We start from the raw sequence: 24,200 nt of genomic DNA on the forward strand, positions 1-24,200 counted from the left end.
TAGTTAGAAAGGGGCCATGTAGAAAAATCTAATTTTACTTGAACTATTGAGAAAAAAGATATTGATGTACCATTAACATACACTTCCTTTCCAAAATGAAAACATCCCAAACAGTACAAAAAACATTTATTGAAAAAAATATCCATTACGTCTGCAACAAAGAACAACAAAATTACTCACATAAGTAGAAAAATGTATGATATGACTTCTTAAATCGAACTGAAATTGGCAAAATGTTCATTTACAGTATTACAATAAAACCTATCAAAAATACCTAAAATCTTGATGTTGACAAAAAAGGTTTCATGTTATCCGTCAATTTGGTTTGTACCGCAGTTCTAAAGAGTACTTGATTTTTGAGAAAGTCAAAAGTAAATTTACACTATTTGTAAACCAAGAGAGGCAGAGTGAAAGAGTGAGGGAATGAGAAATCGCTACTGCAGTGCAGACGGGAGCATGTCAGAGAGTTATATCAGCGCAAGGCCTTTGGGAATTGCAGCAGTGACGGTTCTGTGACACGGGAGACATCAGAGCTTGCTCTCTACATCACTCACGGCCTTGTCTGCGCACCCAACCCCACCCCAGACACCTGCCCTCAGTCACGGGCTCCAGCTTGTCTGACAACCACCACCACCACTCCTCCATCTATACTTGCTTTACTTCATCTCTCTACCATTTTGTGCTCTGCATCTGCATCGTTGGTTTATGGATCCTACCCTTCGCAATCATTCAGCCCAGACTGAGTCAGAGAGACGAGATGAAAATCAATTATTTTCCTCTGCCCCCACTTCCACTGACCACTTTTCTGCCGTTAAGCAGAAGCTGTTAACATCAGCCATCTAAGCCCTGTCGGACATGCAAGCGGACATCTGGGGTCATATGAAGTTCAGTCTTATCCGGGTGATCTCCATCACTGAGGCTGCCCCCCGAATCTTCTGTCTGTAACCCTCCCAGCAGTAGATGAAAGCCAGTCACCAGCTAACAAACTGTGATGGATGCAGTGCTACATCCTCTAAACTGCCCACTTCTCAACCCCTGGTCTGTGTCTCTCTGCACTGCAGGCCCAGGAGAAGCACACTTGAGGAGAGTGATGGATGTGACACACGGTCTGCTGATCAAAGCCTTGTAGGCAAACACTTATTTACACACGACTTATTACAGATGAAGAATGAGATGCTTTCCATGCAAGCCCCCAGTCTAAGAGTCACTAGAGAGACACCCTGCCTACCAGACCAGCTTAAACCAGCATGAGTTTACATGCTGATCATCACTGGTTTATGTCAGTTAGTGCTGGCCTATCTTAATCTAATATTCCTTAAAACAAGATAAATTTACTCTAGAAGCAACACTACATAAGATATTAAGACTTGTTTTTGTAGATTATTTTGATAAATGTTTTGAACATAAGCTTATTTTGTCTTACTGCACTGGCAAATTTTTCACTTGTTTTGAACTTGTTTATACTTAAAATAAGTGGAGAGAAAAATCTGCCACCGCAGTAGTAGGACACCTGCATTAAAGATACAGTCGCAGAAAACATGCCTTAATATTTAATGCAGTGTTGCTTCTTAAGTAAATGTATCTTGTTTCAAGGATTTCTAGACATTTTACTAGAAAATATGGCGGCAGCAATTCTGCACAGCAGAAAAAAAGAAGGCAGAAATTCTACACAGCAACTATTATATTGGGTAAAGTTAATTCTGAAACAGAATGAAATATTTGTATCAATACTTTCAATACTGAATGAAATAGAAGTATAGGTAACACTTTAAAAAAGAGTCAATAAAATGCCATAAAATCATGAGATGTATAAATGAACAATAGTATATAATTTATTTAGTATTAGTTTATTATTAACATAAATAATATGAATAATTCTAGATATGAATAAATATAATAATAATAATTATATATCATACTGTATTATTTAAAATGGATCTATATTTATGAATGCTTAAAAAAAGGGTTGTTTGTTAGGTTAGCTCATGATACCTGATGCATTAATTATTTTAAAATAATTTAACAATATCTAATTGGAATGCAGGTATTTTAAAAGTATTTGAGTCGCAATGTTTTGAAACAGAACAAACTTATGCTAGTTTTTTTAAAAAGGGAAGTTTTGTAAGAATATCAAAAAACAAAATAAAGCTCTCTTACATCACATTATTCATGCTGCTGTGACAGAGCTACTATTTTTTTCCCTTGACTTACTGATCTTCTCCATTAGGGAACACATTAGCAAATACAGCAGTTGGCCCCACCACCCCATTACTTTCTGGCTTGTGCACCACAACTGAAACAGGGCCTGGAAAACTTCAAAAGCTCCTGATGAGCAGATTAAAATCCAGCCAGGCAGACATGATCATTATGCAATATTTATACATCCGAGTGTTTGTGGCTCACAGCAGATGAGCGAGGTCTCCTGTGGTGGACCCAAGATTAACATGCACCAATGCCTGTGCAGAATCAGCGGTGAGATCAAAGGGGTTCTACATCGACTGAGTATTTCAGACTGAACGATTGATTTGCTGCGATGAACCCCACCCAGAGAGGTTCACCCAGAACTCGACGCTGTTCCAAGACGAACATAATAGGAGATGAAAGGGGAACTATAAATAGAAAGCGTGAGTTGTGATCACCACGCACCCTTGCAGCAGAACAGAAGCTCAAAATGGGGCGGAAAACGACGGCGGCTGCAGGTCTGACGGGACGAGGGGAGAGAACGGGAGGTCACAGGATGAAGAGTTTTATTGTTGTAATAAAAATGTACTCTTACCGTCGCAGTCGCCCAAGTGAGAAGTGTTCCCGTGCTCGACGTCTTGCTCGAAGGGAAGCCTGTGGTGAAAGAACAGTAGTAGAAACATTCATCAGCAAACCACATAAATAGGCCATAAAACTGCACCGTCTGAATTACAGTAATGCCTGTGTATTTTCTCTCTCTCTCTTTTTCTTTGAAAGAAAAACACAATTTTTAATGCCGTCTTGAAGGGTCATTCTAAAACGTCTTGTTTTTCTGGTCCTTTGCTCCTCTTGGCTTTGATAATAAGCAATATTACAAATTAAAAGCTTGTGCAGGATGTGTGCAGAAACTCAATCTGTGCCCGTGATCAAGTCTTGTACACACAGAGGCATCACAGTGCTCTATTAGAGATGTTCTGTGTTACCTTAAAGCCACATTAATGAAGAAAAATGACTGCAGTCGACTCACGAATGGCTTCCTTCCAACCGCATAAGTCAAACAGAGGAAAGGCCGAAGGCTACGCACAGCAGAAGCGTGCATTGGGGGACCAGCCTCTTTCCACTACCGTCGGCAATTAGTTAAAGCTCAGGACAACAAGGCAGCCAGGGGTCTTTTACTGCCAGGGTCTTAGTTTTTCAGAAGATACGTTTACACCCGTGTGGTTAAACGCTTTCTGTGAAATGTCTATAAAATATAATGTTTCTACAAACTGTAGGCGCAGAGCAGTAATCTCCAGAACTCCTCTGAGAGAAGATGGCTGTTTTTTTTTATACTATAGTGGTAAACCACCCCGAGAATTTAAATGAGCACACAGATTCCTTCCCGCCGCTCTCCTGAGGATGAACATTAGCCATACTGTAGAAATTGAGAAGCACATAAAGACAGATAAACAGCCGACAGAAAGTCCCTGAACTTGTTTTGCATATTCACTGTTTGTGTATATTAGCAAGTGGCAGTAATTAGAACGACTTCTGTATCGTTTTTCCGCTGTGAAATTCAATTGGTGAGAATTTTTCAGCATTATGCGAGACAGAATCGATCGACAGGTTGACCGTCCTTGGTAAATCAAATCAGATCCAGCCAGAGAGCTGTAATTGCATAACGGCGCGGAGGTAAAACGTCTCCACGTTTTGATCTCAGAATACCGTCAGACAACCTGTATTTGCACACAAAACTCAATAAAACTGTCTCTCTGAGGACGGATATAATTTCACAAGTGTATTGAAACAGAGGCACAACACAAAAAGTAGTATTTTTTAGATGCTTTGTCTGAAGATGGAACTCTTGTTGTTTACGTAAAAAGACGTTATGTTATCAGGTACATTGTCGAAACTCACCTGGTACCTGCACGGAGGAAAGAGCAGGTGCTTCCTCTGGTCCAGCCGCAGTAGGGATCCCGTGAGGCGATGCAGTTTCTGTGAAACAACAGAAAAAAGAATGAATGATACCCCTACGGCGCCTGACTGTATATACTTTAATTCCGCTGGATTTCATCCAAGTATGATCCACCTGGTTCAGTGCACACATTAGATGTGTGACATGTGTTAGTACGCCTCACTGGGCTGCACCGATGGCCCATGGGCACAGACACAGAGCACGGGCTGGTGCCTGTCCCTGACCAGTGATCACAGAAACACAGAGCTATCCTAGAGATGAAAGCTATAAACAATTGCTAGAATTGTACTTAAAAGGACAAATGGTTCAGGCACTAAATGATGTCACTATTCATGTTAAATTTGTATTTTAGGGGTAGTTTTAAGTTCTGGATTAGCTTGAATGGCTTTACTTAACAACAGTATCAATGAGTCAGTGGGAGGTTCCCAGTTACATAGCTAGGTAAATGTATTTATGTGTGGGTTTGTGCACAAAAATGTGCAATAAATAAATAAGGCAAACTATAGCTTATTGTGGAATATGGATTTTATTTTACTATGCAAAAAATCATATAAAAACAAAAAGCTCACGAAATAAAGCATACGTTGCCTAGAATATAATTAGTTATTAATATTTTGTTGGTTCCCCCTTGTTTTTGATTACAGCAGCTATTATATAGGAATAGACTCTATTCGCTTGTTAAGTCTGACGTCACGCGTCATCATTTTCGGATTCAAGCGCTCTATTAGATACCAAAAGCAAACGACAAACAGTGCTAATATACTGTACACTCACGGTGTGCTGTAATACTACCGAAAAATCTATTTCTACATAACAAAATCTCAGTTGGCCAGAAAGTGATTCATCTTTTATAAATGTTTAAAATGTTGGTGTCTGGGATGCCATGAGCTCAGAGACTGTAGTGTACACTGTAACGTTTTAAAAGCATAGCTTAAAAGTGTGATATGAATAAATAGTGCTCATAAATGGCTATTGAGATACCGGAAACAGTATTCCCTACATGTGTCATGCATAATATCTTGCCAAGCCTTCTTAAATTTTTCCCAAAGCTGAGATTTATTCATCAGCTTTGTTTGAGGTATACAATTTCCCAAAGGCTTTCAATGGGATTAAGAAAAGCCTTTGTTGCATGTGTGGTGTGTTTTGGATCGTTACTGTGTTAGAAATTACACGTTCGATTTCCAAACAGATGCTCCATAATGACTTGTCCTCAAGCCACTTCTTGGTTGTCTTTGCAACTTGGACAGGAGCATTGTCTTGTTGAAAAGCAACATCTGATCATTCCTCTTTAGATAACTTTTCAATTGTGGAAAGCAAGTCATTCTGCAATATTCTCTAGTACTCCGAAGCATTAAATTACTTTTCACAGTAGCTCACCAATACCAGCAGCTAAAAAGGCTTCCCACACAATGACACCTCTTCCTCCATGCTTCACTGCGGTAGAGATGCATTTATTATTATATTTCTCACCAGATTTTCGAAGACACCACTCTGGAGCATCACCATGCAACTCGTGTTTCATTGTGATTCATCACTCCACACAACTTCCCATTTTCTGCCAAAAACTTCATTCTGTCTTTGATGTTTGTTTTTCTGAGACAGCAATGGCTTTTTAAGTAGTGCATTTGCTTAAATTTTGTTAATTTCCTGACCAATAATTTGTGGTTAAGACAATTACAAGCTTAGTGTTTAGCCATTCTGGGAGTGTGAGTGTGTGTTGGGAGTGTCTGTGTGTGTCACTTACTTCATGCAGCGGGAATAGAGCTGGCAGCGTGCTACAGGCACTTTGATCACACAAGAGGGAAAAGCCAGTAGGAGGCTGTGACTGATGCGGTCCAGCGTGAGAGATAGCAGCTGCCTGGCCTGAGGAGAGTCCGTCCCACACCTGGAACACACACGGTCCAAATCAATTTGCAACAAATTAAAAGAGTGCAGGGATAAAGTCAAACACAATTTACACAGAGAAAACACTCAAGCACAGTTTGATACAGAATGACCTTAATAAAGCCTAAACAGTCAAGCCTAACAAAGTCTGATAATGTTTATCGGAACTCGATACACACACACACACACACTATATATACTATCCTTTTAACACATTAGACCTAAGTTATGAAAGTTTGCTGTCATCTTGAAACTAATATTGTTAAAGATCATGAAAAATTTCCACCAAGGCCATCTATTCATTAAGATACCAGCTTGTTATATGCGTCTAGGGAACTGACACTAACTTTCACCCTCTGAATGAAAAATAGGATGAGGCGTAAAGGGCTTCAAACAGAAAACGCGTGTCGTATTAATGCGATATCATATTAATGTGTTGTCACTTTGTGCTTGGCCTCAGTAACTAATCAGATTGATATCTGGGAGTCTGGCAGCCGCCCACTCCTCTGTGCTTTACACTTAATTGCCACTTATCACTTAGAGTCTCTCTTTTGCAGTTGCCATGCTGGCTTGAAAGCACATTTGTTTGTATACATATGCACACATACATGACATATGGTTATAGAAACGTTTACCATAATGGCCTCAATAGCAGCGGAGATATCATTAGTACTTTATGCATCGGATTGGAGTAATGAGCCACACTTACCAAAGGCAATGAGAAAGGAGATCAAGCTCACTTCAAAAAGTCATTTTCCTAATCAGCATTTTAGTGTTATTTTACAGAAAGAAAAACAAATTTAAAAACAGATCAATTTACTTGAGAAGCAAAAAGATATACAGACTAGAAAATGTAAAACTCAATTAACAATTAAAAATGTATTAAATTAATTACATTATATGGCAAACATTAATCTGATTAATCATATATATACACAATATGTATATAAACATGCACAAACACAGAATGATCATATAGGTGAATATGTATACTGTGTCACTAAATTAACACATTTAATTGACAGCCCTAGTTGAAAAATGCGTAGTGAGAGAGAGAAAAAAAATGAATGAATGAATCATTGCAGTCGTACAGCTCCTTTTTTAGGCAGCCAAAACAAGTAACGAAAGAGAGAAACAGGAAGAGAACAGAGAGAGGGTGAGATAAAGAGGTGCCACTGGCAAGTTTAAACTGATTTACGAAGAAAAAAGCTGGCTCTCTTGACACATGCGAGTAGGAGAGCGAAACAGAAGACGTAAGAGATGAATATGAACCACTGCTATAGTTAGATCACAGAAAACAAGCGAGAAAAAGACTATTACATAGACAAAAGCCAGACAACTTACACAGAAGATACAAAGACGAGCAAGATAAATAGGAAAGCGTTTATAAAAAGAGATTGACATGAATTACCACCCAAGCCCGTCATTCTAATTGTGTAATTGTTTGTTTAGCTACAGTGTCTTGATCGATATGGATGATGACACAGGCATTTTTGAGCAGTTTCCATCGGTCGCGGCCTCCCTGAACCTGCGCGAGGCAAATGATTTACCTCTTTACCGCCGTGTGATGAGAGATGGCAGAGGTTATGCAAGGCCAGCATGATCGGAGCCTGATCTGATTACTCCATCTACACTCCTCTGATTAGCCTGTTTCCCGCTGCGCTAGACAAAGCTAGCACTGTCCTAGTCGCCATTCTCACCCATAGACTGTAAAAAATAGTTCTCACCACATACACACTCCTACTCTGATAAATTGCATGGACATTTTTAGTTATTCGTGCTGATTCATGTTTTATCAAGGGTCTTCGTGTTGTTTAGCTAATTTTGTGTTTGGAAATTAACACCCTGCAGACAGGTTCACCAGATTTACAGCATATGTTTTTGGCTTTAGACTAGAGTGTAAAAAGTTTCTCGGTTTTTTAATAAGTGGTATAGAATGTGCGAATGTGAGGAGAAACAGAATAAACACCATTTTGTCTGTTTGGATCAAGATGCAATTAGCACAATACCCATGGAAAATGAGTGTTGGTTGCAAACTCCTACCACCTTCAGCAATAAATAATGACCAGCTAACGCCTCATCTGTTTGCATGCTGTGGCTTGTGATTCTCCACCAATATACAATCACAAAAGGGCACGTTTCAACATTAACCTCTACCTGTCTGGGTTGTAGCCTTCCAGTTCCTCGAGGAACACATTGCTGTTCGTCACAGTGTTATCCCTGTTAGGGGTAACGAGGAATTTGAGGATGGTCCCTCGGCTGGAACCCAGGAAAAGGACTGTCTGGTTGCCATAGGGACCGGCGTTTGTGTCCACCACCATTTTGTTGAGCTGGTATCTGAAAGCAACAGAAGACAACTTAATTCATTCTCAAATGAGACCGAATGTGGAAAAGAGGCATTAAATTGTAAACCAAAACCTGCTGCCAAAATAACAAAACGCATAAATCCGAAAAGCAATTTGCATTGACAAACTGGCATATCTTGAGGAAACCAAAACTGCTCTACTAGGATGATTCAGTTTTCTAAAATAAGACTCATCTCCTTGAGTGTTTAAAATGACACAAACAACTTGTCACCATAATCTTGTTGTGCCCTGTGGGATGCTGAGAAACCCCAGCTGCTGGAACCCCATAGTCTGAAGACTGAGATTGGACAGATACTAATGCGAGCAGACGACACAGGCTGGAACTTAAGAGAAGAAAAGCATGACCGGAGAAAGTTAGCAGCTAGTTTTCTTTTGCTTGAAGTTTGTGAAAAATCCAGCTAAAATCAGCTTCTGAAGGTTTTCAGAATTTGCTGGCCCAAGGTAGCCTAGGTGGTTGATGGACTACCAGATGGTGTGATTGAGTTCGACTTGATAGCTCAACTAGAGCTGGTACTCCGATTCAGACCAGTGACAAAACAGATACCATGTTCCTTGTGTGACCTGGTTTTAACAGTAAACAACCTGGTCTAGGCGGCCTGAGAGAAAGTTGTCCTCACCTGACCATGGTCCTAACAATCCATGGTCTTTGACCGAGCGATGGGACGGCTTCATCCATCAGCGGATGGGTCTTGACAAAAGTTAGCATATCATCTGGGAAAGAGTTGGAGGAGTTGAACTTCGTGCCTTGTACGGCACAACCACCCGGCCTGAGAAATTCATAAACACAGCGCATTATTATAAACTTTCTCTCTGCAGGTTGGCATTTGAGGACATAAAACACTCTCTAAAGTTGTAAATGTCATTTCATTCAGTACCTCGGTTTGGGCACAACCTCATCTGGAACAGGTGTCCATATCGACTCGGGCGATTTCTGCTCTTTAAATCTTCCATCAAACACTCCGGCCAGCTGCTCCATGTCGAAAGCACACACTGCAGAGCCAGGAATACTGCAAAACACAGCACAATGTTCGTATTACGTGATACTCAGACCTGTTCTGTGTCCGTGATACTCAGACCTGTTCTGTTTCCATGATACTGCTCTGTGCTGGAGGAGGCTTGCAACACCAAATGGATTTAATTTATCACTAACATGTCGAAAACACATCAGTTGAGAGCCTTGAATAGATCTGTACAGTGGGTAGTTGGACAGTCATTTCAAGGTAAATAGAGCAAAGAATAAAAGAATATTGTCCAGAGCTGTCACAGGAAACCTTGGGTGACTGCTCTTCCACTCTTTGACCTTTTCCTCCCACTGAGGAACTATTCAAGAACACAGCAATGCACAAATGCAACAGTGAGAAACGGTTACTCCAACAATAATACAAGTGGCTCAATAGAAAGCCACATGATGAATCAGAATTCAACATGACCAATACTCGTATATAGATGGAGCACAGGGTCATACACACAAAGACAAAACAACATTAGGGTAACACAGATGACACTAAAATAATGCAATAAACATTAACTAAACAGAAAATGTAAAACAAAACATTATAAACTAATGTATATTAATGAAAACAAAAATAAGAAACTTAATTATCTACACTCACCGGCCACTTTATTAGGTACACCTGTCCAACTGCTCGTTAACACTTAATTTAATTTTCTTAACTTAATCTTAATTTTCACTTAAGCAGCCAATCACATGGCGGCAACTCAGTGCATTTAGGCATGTAGACATGGTCAAGACAATCTCCTGCAGTTCAAACCGAGCATCAGTATGGGGAAGAAAGGTGATTTGAGTGACTTTGAACGTGGCATGATTGTTGGTGCCAGAAGGGCTGGTCTGAGTATTTCAGAAACTGCTAATCTACTGGGATTTTCACGCACAACCATCTCTAGGGTTTACAGAGAATGGTCCGAAAAAGAAAAAACATCCAGTGAGCGGCAGTTCTGTGGGCGGAAATGCCTTGTTGATGCCAGAGGTCAGAGGAGAATGGCCAGACTGGTTCGAGCTGATAGAAGGGCAACAGTGACTGAAATAACCACTCGTTACAACCGAGGTATGCAGCAAAGCATTTGTGAAGCCACAACACGCACAACCTTGAGGCGGATGGGCTACAACAGCAGAAGACTCCACCGGGTACCACTCATCTCCACTACAAATAGGAAAAAGAGGCTACAATTTACAAGAGCTCACCAAAATTGAACAGTTGAAGACTGGAAAAATGTTGCCTGGTCTGATGAGTCTCGATTTCTGTTGAGACATTCAGATGTTAGAGTCAGAATTTGGCGTAAACAGAATGAGAACATGGAACCATCATGCCTTGTTACCACTGTGCAGGCTGGTGGTGGTGGTGTAATGGTGTGGGGGATGTTTTCCTGGCACACTTTAGGCCCCTTAGTGCCAATTGGGCATCGTTTAAATGCCACGGCCTACCTGAGCATTGTTTCTGACCATGTCCATCCCTTTATGGCCACCATGTACCCATCCTCTGATGGCTACTTCCACCATGTCACAAAGCTCTAATCATTTCAAATTGGTTTCTTGAACATGACAATGAGTTCACTGTACTAAAATGGCCTCCACAGTCACCAGATCTCAACCCAATAGAGCATCTTTGGGATGTGGTGGAACGGGAGATTCGCATCATGGATGTGCAGCCGACAAATCTGCGGCAACTGTGTGATGCCATCATGTCAATATGGACCAAACTCCCTGAGGAATGCTTCCAGCACCTTGTTGAATCTATGCCACGAAGAATTGAGGCAGTTCTAAAGGCAAAAGGGGGTCCAACCCGTTACTAGCATGGGGTACCTAATAAAGTGGCCGGTGAGTGTATATTAAATATATCCATGTCTTGTCAAGCATGGACTTGGGAATGTCCTTCTACCGTGTAAAATTACATAATTTTTTAGTTTTTACTTGCAAAGTCCAAAAATATACATATAAATGTAAAATTGCATGTAATTCGAGGTTTAGACCATTTCGTTCTTTATTGTATTGTATTTTACACAAATTTGTCCAATCAACAGTTTATTTGTTTTAGTGTATGTGACTGTCTGCATCTTAAAGGAATCCAATTATATTGTAATATGGAAATAATTACTATTTCTATTACTTAGACTTGGAATCAGGGACTTAAATCAACCCGTAGCAATTAGCATCTTCATGCCATGAACAAGGAATACCTTAAAATGTGTGGTTTGTCTTCTTATTGCATCTCTTAATGTATAATGTTTCCTTCTTGAGCATCAGTGAATGTTTTCACCTTTTGTAATATTTGTGTATGAGTCCCTCAATTATCCTCAGTGTGAAAATATCGATATCAAAATCATACATTCACTGTTGAAAAGGGTACAAATGTACAGAAGATGCTAGAAAACGGAAGAAAGTGCAGGACCTGGAGGATTTTTCTGAAGAACAGCGGGCACTGATGAGGACAAACAAGGGACTCCATCAACCATCACAAAACAGTCGTGGATCATCCAGGAAACAACACACAGCATTGCGATTCAAGTATATGTAACTTTATTTTTTACATTTTAAGGTTTATTTGTGTAAATGCAAAAGTAATTTTATCTTGTTCACTCTTTAAAATAAATTCAAAAGGGTGAATCGGTATCAAAAGGGGGTTTTCACAATGGTGCCATAAAAAAACATTTCGGGTTCTCAAAATAAACTTTCATTGATTGGTTCTTAAATGGATCGTTTTTTCTTAGTTTTCTTAATAATTTAAAGAACTTTTTCCACTATAAAGCACACTTTTCCACTTAAGCACAATGGATAGGTTCAAAGAACTTTTATTTTTAAGAGTGTGAACTGTATGTAAACATCTGTTATGTGAAACAGCTTATTAAGGACAATACTAAATAAATAAAATAATAACATGCAATTTTTATGATCTCTCTTATTTTGTAAAAATGTATAATATCTTGCATATTCTGCAAGGGGTATGTAAACATATGAGTAGAACTGTTTGTTTGTTATGGATTTTTTTGTAAATCTTACACATCTCAGTTTCTCCATTCAGCAATTTTTATGCAAGATCTCCAAATGCACATAAAAATACATGAATGGAAACCCAAATAGTGATTGCATCTTTCTCTCTCCTCCTGCTGCAACACTGAGCTTCGTTCTCTAAACTGTCCTGAAGTGATTTGTCTCTGGTGAAGTGACAGCTTTCAGCACTTAAAGACTTTCTTAAGAGAGACGAGAGAGTCATACAGGGTGAGTCAGTTCAGTTCTCGTTTACGCCCACTCAATCTCTCCTTCTCTACTTCCTCCTCAGATTCCCGGCACTGACACACTTTATAAGTACAAGCCACAGCTATATTCTCATGCATCCTTGACACAGGTGAGTCGTTCACTCTCTCTCCACCGCTCTCTTGAGCTCTATAGCTCTCGCAATCTTCTTGGTGTACACAGTAAGTTTGTCACCCAGGATTCTATGGGCTATGACTCTGAGAGATTGGGTGGCAGGTTCAGGTCTGGCTGGAGTGACACCCAAGCTGACCTGGCAAAATCACCAATGCTGATCTGGGCTTTGTGGTCAGTGCAAACCGTGGTTGAGTATGGCTTGCTGGGTTTGGAAGGGAATTAATGTGAGAGTCTGTAAAGCTCAGGGGCAGAAGCAAGGATAAACAGCTGTCTCCAATAGCATTGTGGGACACATCTGCAACATGTCCACTGGTTTGCAGTGGGTTTTAATGTGTGTGTGTGTGTGTGTGTGTGTATGAAAGCATAGGCCAGAAAGCAGCTGAGAATGACCTACTGATTGACAGAGCTGAAACTGTTCAAACGGTTCAGCTTCAGCATTCAGGCAATTTTCTGACAAGACCTCATTAGGCTCATATCGGCCTGAACATCAATGTCATCAGTCTGACACACTGCACACCCTCCAAAAGGCCTGACAGGTGAAGAACTTGCAGCATTGGCAGAACATGTCTTTCTCTTTTTAAAACAGAATCTCATAACTTATGCATTCTTGTTTCTTGTAACATTTCTTTCACATACAAACTTATGTTATACACAAACATTTCTAAAACAATTTTGTGCTAAACTATTATTGTTTATTATCATTTACTTTTATTATTTGTGTTGCATTTTATGAATAGATCAGGTTTCTTACAGCAGTAATTCAGTTTACAATACCACCCACAAAACCCCACCATTTATGCTACTGTATCTTTAAAAAGGTTAATGTAAAAATCAAATAAACTCAGGCTTGTTTTCAGAGTCGTATTTTGTCTTACTGCACCAGCAGAATTTTCATATTTAAAACAAGTAAAAAAAACTGCCAGTGCAGTAAGAATACACTCATAATAAAGATACAATCTCTCAAACCAAGTCTTAATATTTTATGCAGTGTTGCTTCAAGTATATTTATCTTTATCTTCAGATATTTGAACTGGGGAAAAAAAGCTGTTTTCCATAATGTGAAAAATTTGGAATGAGGCCGAGTAATTGATGACAGAATTATTCTTTTTGAGTTAACTATTACTTTAAACAAATTTGTACTGTAAATATAATGCAATGATTAGTAAAGGAAATCTGATTGAATTACTGTATTTCCTTCCAGTTTAAACAGAAAAGTTCCTCAGTCTCTTTCTGTATGTCTCATCTTGGAGCTCTGTCAAAACGCTTCTCCGTTGCTCATTCCTCCTTTTCCTCTTCACCGTTATGAGCTCTCTCTGTCTCCACTCTCTCTTTAATAGTCCCTCAGCTGCCTCAAACCCGAGCGTGTGCCTCTCCAGCAGATTCTGGCCTTCTTTCATTTCCCCCTTCAATCTGAACTCAGCATCCTCCTCCTGCATCCACCATGATCCACTGAGAGGATGATCTCACCTGCAGCCTCTCATTTACAACAATCTCACTCCATCTCTCCTGCCCTGCTTGGAGCCTCGACCTCACACCTCGAAGCATCGGGAGCTCAAATGAGATGCAAACACCTCTCTCCCGCCTGCTCTGTTTCTGTGATAGTGAAACCGGCCTTCTGTACAGACAATATTCTGAAAATACTTAATATGCATGAAAGCTCTTTAATGTTTTATTGGAACACATTTGATTCACCAAAGAATCATCTTCTTTTGAATGCTAGTGTACTATCTAGGAATGACCCGATCCATGTCTAGGGATAAGAATATCTTGGACACTTAGAGGTGAGCTAAGATTTATCTTGAACTCTTAAAAAAAACACACACAGAAATCCTAGCAACCATACAGCAAGCCCTGGAAATCATCCTCAACACCCTAGCACATGCTTTGACTCTATGCTTTGACTCATGGGGGGCAATGCAAGTTCCCCCCTTTTCTTCCCATTATTTCATGTCATCTGCTACAGGCCATGTGCATAAAACAAAGGGGGAAAAAATGGAGAAAACTGTATTGATGCTTTAAACAGCAAAGTATAATGGAGAGAAATTATGACTCATTTTTCCAGTCTTGGTTTCAGGAAGTATTTTCCCCATTCATTTCCTCCAGAGAAATTTAAAAACATTCTTCAATAACGAATAAGCCATGAACCAAACCAACCACCTCTGAAATTAATCATAACATTGCAAACTTTGATTTGAAGCAAAAAAGTATACCACTCTTCCAAAGTTTGGGGTCAGTAATTTTTTTTAAAGAAATTAATACTTTTTTTAAGCAAGGACACTTAAATTTGATAAAAAGTGACAGCAAAGACATTTGAAATATATATATATAGCCTATATTTAAAAAAAAAAAAAATCTTTAAATTTTTTTATTCATCAAAGAATCCTGAAAAATGTATCATGGTTTCCACAGGAATATTGAGCAGCACAGCTGTTTTCAACATTAATTTCAACATAAAAAAAAAGGTTTCTTCATCAAATCAGCTTATTAAATAATAACTGAAATCTGATAGGAGAGACTTCATTAAAAACATTACAAAATCTTACCAACCCCAAACGTTTGAACGATAGTGTATATGAAAATAAGAAACAAGTAAAGTACATGCCTCTTTCATGAAGGAACTAACTACTCATTCTATTAAGCATTACAAATTAGGGTTATTCATTCAAATCCCATACCAAGTACAAGCAATTGTGACTCTTGGCTTGGCTTATTTAGAAAAAATGTGCATGAATATTTAAAGTAAGATTTAGAATTTAAATCTGCTCATGTATAAAAAAATCAGTTTTTATGAGAAACCAGCAAAATGTTAAAAATCCACAGAATAGTGCTGTAACCACTCTCCATTCACCACTGACTTTTAGACAATCTGCACTTTATTACAGTCCTTCCCATAATACTTATACCCATCTCAACCACATCCCAGAATGCCCTCCTCTTATTCCCATAGTCCTCCCCTGCTGCTGTGTCTGCCACGCACTAACCGGTCCTGGCAATTTGTCTGAGAGCTCTTTAACAGACCACACATCCTCCCGGCAGGCTAGCGAAGCCCCCTGCGCTGTTTATAGAGGACTGCAGCTGCAGACGGGAATGCTTGTACAGCTGGACGCTCCCTGCCACTGCACCTCGGTGCTCCATCTCTTACTGAGCCCGCCGTGGATCCGTACCCTCAGGATAAGAGGGGAGGAGAGGAACCTTGGCTGATGATAAAACCGTTTTTAACTCTTGTGAAGGAGAGGTGGGGGAAGACATGGGCTATTATTGACTGCCTGCCTTATTCATTCGTCCTTGAGTACCACCCCCCCCCCCCCCAAAACCACCACACACACACACACATATACTCATCCTTCATCTTTTTCTTTTCCCATCTCGACCCCCCCCAGATCAGCCATTAGCAGGCTGAGATGTTATTAGACTTGGCATTTGCTGAGTTTTGGCCCATGCTCTGACATAAATACACATTTGCATGCTGGGAGTCCTGCCCTTCCTCCATCATTTAGAGGGTGCTCGTTGCTCTTCATTTGTCGCATGCACACAGGTCTCATAAAAATATTACAAATCATGCACGCTCTTACACACACTGAGGAGATAGTTCAACAAGATATTAAATAAATTTTCAACTGATGTACAGTAGAGTCTGAAATTTGACTAAGTCATATTTCACTTTCAAATAAAAACAAAATCATTATACATCATTACATTTAGACCTACATTACATCATGACCTTTGCATTCATCTAATGCTTACTCAAAGTAAATATTTAAAAACATTAATGGTTCAATAAAACTGTTAAATGTAATCTTTAGTAAATCTCAATAGGAATATACTGTACAATATGATACTGTGATTGCTAAATTCACGTGTAGCATTAAAACAATTTTTAAAACATTTTATTTGAAATTTATTTCGATTTTTTCATTGATTTAGTCTACATATTCAAAGGTTTTTGGTGATTTTGTTTTTGAAAGAAATTAATAATCAGCAAGGATGATTTAATTTGATCAAAACCAAAAGTAAAGATGCAGTTTTTTTTTTTACTTCTATCAATCAGATAATTCTTAAAAACAAAAACATTAAAAAGAAGCACACCTGTTTTCAACATTGATAATAAGAAATCATTTCTAAAGGATCATGTAGATACTGAAAATTCAGCTTTGCCATCACAGGAATAAATTACATTTTAAATTATATTAAAGTAAAAACAGTTATTTTAAACGTGAATAATGTCACAAAATTACTGTTTTTACTTCATTTACTGATCAAATAAACAATTTTAAAAACAATTTTGTGTGAACTGTCCCTTGAAGCACTGCAGTCACTCTCATACCTTGATCACACACACTGGTAGAAAAGTGCATACATGAACCATTTTCTCTCAATTTTCTCTTCTCTTCATTTCCTCTCATAGGAATGACTCTTTCAGCTTCTTCACTCCCATCTCTTTTGACAGCCCTCCCTCTTTTCATGTTCTCACATTCTTTCCTGTAATTATTTCCAGCAAACTCCGTCAAAACATGCACTTGCTCCCTGATCCCAAAAATATATGTTTTGTTGTTGCTTTCCTCTCTAAGTGTGACATCCTGGTGACAGCCTGTCAGCATGTGTACATCTCCCCACATCAATTCCATTCCTCATTCATACATCAACATCTATCTCTTCCCCTTCCCGTTCTGTCAGAGCCTCTCTACACGCCATTAAAACCTGCAATAAAATTCCCTGCAGTGTCGCACCAGTGTTCTATATTCAGTGGTTTTTCACCCACAATCCCACAGGACGACCTAAACCCAGAGCGATTGTACCCGTTTCCCAGTGCTCTGCTGTTGCCACCAGCCTGTGATATTTCCAGCTCAACTGTCTATCAATGAGGCTGCTAATGCACTATATTTGGGAGTTTATCTCTTGAGAGTCTGGTTGGAATCAGGTGGTTCTTAGTCTTCTTTAGCCACATTTTCAATGTGAAGGTCTATATTGCAGCTTATTCAATCCAAGTGCTGCCCCCACTTTATCAGAAAGAGGTCACCTATTCTATTCAATATGTCAGTTTTTTTTTTTTAAATAACCGTTTTCTTTTTGAATATAGTTTAAATTGTATTTTCAGCAGTCATTACTTCAGTGTCACATGATCCTTCAAAAATCATATAATATGCTGATATGGTGCTATAGTAACATTTCCTATGATCAATGTAAAAAACTGTTTAATATTTTTGTGGAAACAGTGATACATTTTTTTTCAGGACTCTTTGATGAATATAAAGTTCAAAAGAACTGCATTTACTTAAAACTGATTTATTTGTAACAATGAAAACGTAATTGCCGTCACTTAATGATCAATTGAATGCATCCTTTCTCAATAAAAATATAATATAATAATTTTTCTTCTTTTTTTTATCTACTGACCCTAAACTTATGAACGGTAGAGTTGGTATGCTTGTATATCTTGTTTACAGTATTTGCTATCAAGAGTTTCCAACATAATCTTTCAAAGATTGATTCCTAGCAAACTTTGGCAAATCCTTCTACAGAAAAGCTCATTTTAAAAGCCTAGAAACTTGCAAATACAACTTTTCTCAGTAGCAGACTGATAAAAACCAGTGCACCCTGACTTCTGGAAATTGGAAGCCAGCCAATCAGAGAGAAGCTAGTGATTTCAGACAGTTTTTTTTTTTCATTTTTGTGCGCAATATGCATCGTGGGTGGTTCTTTTCTCGTTTCTTGACTGCTTCCGAGAAACAGTTTCGTCAGTGTTTGCACGTAAAGGCTGTGACCCACCTGTTGGAGGGTGTAGAGAAGACAGCGAGGATGATATCCCTGCCATGCATGCGGATGATAGGACTGGTGGAATGCAGGAGGTTGAAGTAGAAGTGCGAGTCTCCTGGTATTGAGCAGTTCAGCCGAGCTTTCAGGAAGGACGTCCATTGCTTTTCGAGCACGCGCTGCGAACCGCCCTGATCGGTTTTGCACACGCGTGCTACGCGAGACACAACCACCTAAGGTCACAGAAAATGAAATTAACTTGCATATTACTTATGAATTTTAAGCAGTTGATAGTACGCACATCAAACAGTACTGTATCCTCTCCAAAAAGCCCTAAATCTTTTAATCCTTGTGGATTTTAAGCAGATTTTGGAGAGTAGCTATTCTGTGTAAAATGGGTAAGCTAATATAAATTCATTCATGAAAATGTCAGCATTCCCTAAAACGGGTTCGGCAAGTGATTTCAAAAGAGCTGAATCCAAAGTCCAGTGGGTTTTTGTTCTCCTTGAGGTCCAGCAGTACAAAATGCTTGCGCAAGCACAATTCTGTTCTTGCAGAAGTCTTGCATTGCTAATTCTCACATAATAGGAACCCTTGTTCGCGTTTCGATGTGTTTTTCTCAGTTTTCAGTAAATGATATTACGGATGGTATTTCAGTTGCCCTGAAAAACAACAACAGAAAAAAAAAAAATCTTCTGTGTGCTTAAATTACACTCAAACCAGCTTTATAGGGCATGATTATTAAATTAAACATTCAGCACAAAAACAGGGAAAAGGTCATACTGCAGTCTGACTGGAAATACAGTAGTTAGTATTGACATTTGAATAATATTGCCAGACTGGACATACGGTAACACAATTTCAGATTACTCCCACTATTTTTTCCCTGATCTTTCTCCACCGATCCCACAGGAAGATTTAACTCCAATTTTCTCTTTTGCACCCCAGGAATTTTATGTTTATATTTATGGATTTGGCAGATGTTTCATCAAAACTAACTTACATCGCATTCAATGTATACATTTGATGATTTCCCTGGGAATTGAAACCATGATCTTGGTGTCATGTAACTATAGAGTATAAATTCTCCCAAGAAACAAAGGTTCCAAATGGTGGTTTTTGCAGTGATGCCATAGAAGAACCATTTTGGGTTACCCAAAGGACCTCTAAGTGAACAGATCTTAAAAGAATCATTTTTTTCTTAGAGTGAAGAACATTTTAATAATCTAAAGAACCCCTTTTCCACTATAAATAACCTTTTGTGCAATGAAAAAGTCAAATGGATGTTAAAGGTTTTTCATAGAACCATAAATGCCAATAAATAACTTTGAATTTTACAAGTGAATTGAAATATATGCCTTCTGAGTGCAGACTGGCACTCTTTGGATGTCTTATGAAACCCTAGAAGAAACGCATGTGAGAACATTGGGGACTTTTTCTCATTATGAAACCTGAGAATAATGAGACTTGTGCTCTACCATCCTCTCACCTTCTCCAGGTAGTTGAACTCCATGGCCATCTCTCTGAAAAAGAAGTAGACATGCGGCCCCCATTCCACAGCATTCACAAAGTACGGCTCTGAAACAGACCGACCAGGACCAAACCATTAGTGTTTCCTGTTTAGGACACTTTACTGCTCTCTCAGATCACATCATTTTCAGAAAGGCTGATCTGACAGAACTACAGTGTTGAACTACAGGCTGCTTTCCAATAGGGCCATTAGCTCGTCAACGGACACACAAACCAAAAGAAGGAAAGTGAGGGCGTTTTGGGACAGGAAGTGACCCAGGACAGCAGGAGGGAGTTTGAGTCAGGACACAGATGTGCTTTCTGCTGCATCAGTGAGAGATCACATCAGGCCACAGACCATAGGAGAAAAGGAAGATGGGAAGAAGGGGTGGATTCTGACACTGCTGACTCAGATGTGGATTCTTAGAAAGCCTTATCGAACCTGACATTAACCTCCACTCCAAAACCTAATGAGATGTCTACCCAAGAACGCAATTGTGAAAATCTCAAACATAAATCCAATTCATATTTTGGAAATATGAATCTAATTTAATATATCACTGATCTGTTTTTATTGATATTTTATATTATTAAATGTATGATATGCATACAATGTACTGTAACAGCTCAAGCTAGAGATTCTACATAAATTGAAGTAATCAAATGTAAAATAACTGCATAGTCCTCACTGTAATAAACTAAATAAAGATGACTCCTTATTAAACCTACAAAAGTTATTCAGACAAGAGCACAAAGTGATTATCTCTTTTTTCTTTTTTCTTTGATTAACACTAACGACACAGACTGTAGAATGGATATTTACTGCTGTCACTTTAAGACCTGATGCACATGACGCTGATCTGACACTAGGGCTGCACGATTTGGGGAAAATGTCATATTGCGATTATTGAGGTCAATAATGCGATTGCGATATAATAAACAAATGGTTTCATGAGTCAACTTGCTTAGTTCTCAGGGAAAATGCACACACAGATTAGTGATAATGCTGAAATGTGTATTTCTCAACTCAGTGTTTTCAAATTAAAATAATCTTTTTTACAAAATTAAATAATGACATCTTTGCATTACTACAAACTTGTTATTGTGTCAATAGTACAATAGTATAAAATAAATAGAACAATAAATAACTTTTGTATGCTCATGAAAATAAGATATTTTGAACATTCAGTCCAGACAAAAAGGGATATTTAAGCAGGATGTGTATTGTGACAGAATTTTGTTAAGTTTAGTGACAATATGTTACAATGTTTACATTTACATTGTACAATGACTGGTAGGCTACTGTTTTTATTATTGCTTGATCTTGTGATTTGATTCCAATCTTGATTCAATATCGATTCATTTGGATACAGTAGATACATGTTAATTTTTCTCAAGCAAATAAATATCTGACCTAATGCTGTAAACATACAGAGAGCCCTGTCAGCTGGTATTATTATTAAAGGTTAAAAGTAACTCAAATTAAATATAATTTGTTTTTTTACTAGGCTATAACAACATTAGGCTACAATATTTTAATGATATAAGTAAAAATATAATAAATATTTAATATAGTGCACATATTTAGCAAAATACTCTTCTCTTTATATACTCTAATTTGTCTAGCCAACTAACGTGCTAACAAATGGCTTTCCGGAGGTAAATATAACATTATGTGACATAGCCTAAGCCTATTGTTCTCCAGCTGTTTTATTGACCTCTTTCCGCGGTTGAAAAACACTGATTGATCGATATTATGTATGCTGGCATATAAATTTCGGTAAGTTGTACTGTATCTTTCAACACACCTATTGTTCATTCGTGTTGTTTATTTACTATTAACTAGTAAAGAGAGTAAATGTTCGGTTCACGACCCGTCACGTCACAGTTACAAGTGCCAAAACGCTATTGTTTGAATTTCGTAATAAAATTTACAGAATCTGAGAGCTGATGATTTGTTTAATATCAAACCTGCTCTGTCTAGTCTGTCGCTGTCAGTGCGATTTTTCTCTGCGTTAGAAAATGGATGTGTGGTGTGAGAGCGTGTGAAAAGTGTCAATTACGAGAGTCTCACGCCGAATGAATGAGAGTTGGCAGCCCTGCTCTCTCTGTTCAGTGTCGGTTATCTTATAGCCAAAATATCGTCATATAACAGAGGTAGATTTTTTTCTGGCCACCAGTTTAGTATCATCCATCTTCACCTGTTCTCCACGCTGCACACCGGAAAAAGTCACGACGTGACCATAGCGCCACACGTGCCACTGCCTAAACTGAAACTGACTGGTCTTCTTTCTATTAGCGGTGTAAAAAATGGGCAAACAGCTCTCAGAGAGAATGGGTTGTCATGTCCACACATGCATTTATTTATTTCATAAAATCGCAGCATTTTGCGTCAATCGCATAGGCTTGACATCGCGATATGATTAATCGTGCAGCACTATCTGACACGCATACGATTTTCTCTCTTTACGTTTATTTGAGACTTTTTTAGGACGGTGCTTATAAGGATATTTAGAAAAACAAGCATTGATCATGATTTTGTGTGTTTTTGTCCATTCAAACACTTTAAGACGTAAACGATAACCTCAAATCTGTACAATCACACTGTCTGAGAAGCAGCTTTCTGTGTGTATGTTTCGGGTGCGTGTTCACATAGTAGACTACTGCTTCTCAGACAGTGCGCCAGTAACTAACTGTGTTCTCTTGAGATCTCGTGGAACCCAGATAGCATAATTATATACTGTAATCATATACTATGCTGCGTTGATTCCGTTAAACGTTTTCAACATGTTAAACAGAAGAAGAAGAAAAATTAGCATGATATTTGTGACAGCCCTAATATATATATATATTTAAAATGGTCACTTGTGACTATTTCATGATAGTTAGCAGGCTGTCTTAGCAGGCAGTTGCCGATTTAGACAGTAGGCTAGGTTTTGGAGCAGTAAAGTCATGCAAGTGAAAAATGCTTTTTAACATCAGACATGACACATGCATTAATACACTTAACTGTCTCTCACACACATTATACATTCACAAACAGCATTAATATTACATCCATGTGCTGACTCTAGTCTGCACGGCTTCCCCTTCCCGTCAACTAACGTCTGACGTCTTCATTACCTCTAAACCATTTGGAGTCGTGTTTCACCGTTCGCAGGGCAGGATTGTCCCCCAGACTCCTGTAGATCACGGCATCAATGGCCAGAAAATCAGTCACTGTGGCAGTGTAGAGATTCCCCTCTGCAAAAACAGCACACAAACTATATAAAATATCTCTCTATAATAATATGTAGACAGAGATATATGTAGAGATAATATTATATAAAATATAATCTAATAATAATATATATAACCTCTCTAAAAATAATACATATAATAAAAAGTAATATAATATGATATAATATATACCTTTCCCCTTTTCCATCTAACATATCCCCTTTGTGCATCAGAATACATGTTTCATGCATCTGAGTTATGCACATTATGTGGTAAATTGATAAAACAACAGATATTTTTAGTTGTTTAGCTTCCTTGCCTTCTCTGATGGATCAGCACTGCCTTACAGACTAAAAATATGCTCTCAATATACTTTTGTCAGAGTAATGCATCTTCATATACTTAAAAAAAAATTAATTTCCTTTAGGTTCGTCCAGGCAGGAAGCAGTAAAGCCATAATGTCGTGCAGGACAGCATATGTGCATGATTACATTGAGAGATACACATAAATATTGTTCATAGACCGGCATGTAATTAAGTTAAAGAATAACAGCATTACCGCACTGCTGTATATCTATATATAGTCCTGTAATATGCAGTCATGTTCACTGCGTTAATGCAGAAAGCAACAGAATATGCTGGCGGAGTCTCACCTGCAAACAGGGCCACGTTGGCATGTTTCGGGTCATATGGGCATCTAGCCATCCCACTGACGGTTTCACCCACCATCTCAAGAGTGTCTCCCTGCATACACACACATACAAAACACACTCATTAATTAGAGACAAAAATGCCCAATGTGCAGAAAGTAAGTGAATAACTAACACTATCAAAATAAATGGTATCCGAAATATAGAGTTGGCTAATACAAAAGCAGAAAGAGAGAAATAGTAACAAGTGTAGGAATAACAGAAGCAGAGTGAAAACATATGCATAAAATTTCATTTCAAAA

General features: G+C 38.5%; 2 protein-coding genes across 2 annotated transcripts in view; both read right to left on the minus strand.

The window, feature by feature from the left end:
• The window catches only part of rgl1 (ral guanine nucleotide dissociation stimulator-like 1), a 222,516-nt gene that overhangs the window by 19,470 nt on the left and 178,846 nt on the right, over positions 1–24,200 (minus strand). The window lies entirely within an intron of this gene.
• sema6bb (sema domain, transmembrane domain (TM), and cytoplasmic domain, (semaphorin) 6Bb) overlaps positions 1–24,200 on the minus strand; it is a 132,213-nt gene that overhangs the window by 14,184 nt on the left and 93,829 nt on the right. The window contains exons 7-16 of the mRNA XM_056252320.1: positions 23,902–23,992; positions 23,153–23,272; positions 20,010–20,098; positions 18,536–18,753; positions 9,261–9,392; positions 9,003–9,152; positions 8,177–8,356; positions 5,880–6,020; positions 4,078–4,155; positions 2,777–2,835 (exon numbers count right to left, since the gene is read on the minus strand). Coding sequence (XP_056108295.1) covers positions 2,777–2,835; positions 4,078–4,155; positions 5,880–6,020; positions 8,177–8,356; positions 9,003–9,152; positions 9,261–9,392; positions 18,536–18,753; positions 20,010–20,098; positions 23,153–23,272; positions 23,902–23,992 — 1,258 coding nt within the window. The remainder of the gene's footprint in view (positions 1–2,776; positions 2,836–4,077; positions 4,156–5,879; positions 6,021–8,176; positions 8,357–9,002; positions 9,153–9,260; positions 9,393–18,535; positions 18,754–20,009; positions 20,099–23,152; positions 23,273–23,901; positions 23,993–24,200) is intronic.

The sequence above is a fragment of the Rhinichthys klamathensis genome, unplaced genomic scaffold (assembly GCF_029890125.1).
Source record: "Rhinichthys klamathensis goyatoka isolate OS25496 unplaced genomic scaffold, OSU_Roscu_1.1 h1tg000094l_1, whole genome shotgun sequence".
In the NCBI taxonomy this organism is placed as follows: Eukaryota; Metazoa; Chordata; class Actinopteri; order Cypriniformes; family Leuciscidae; genus Rhinichthys; species Rhinichthys klamathensis.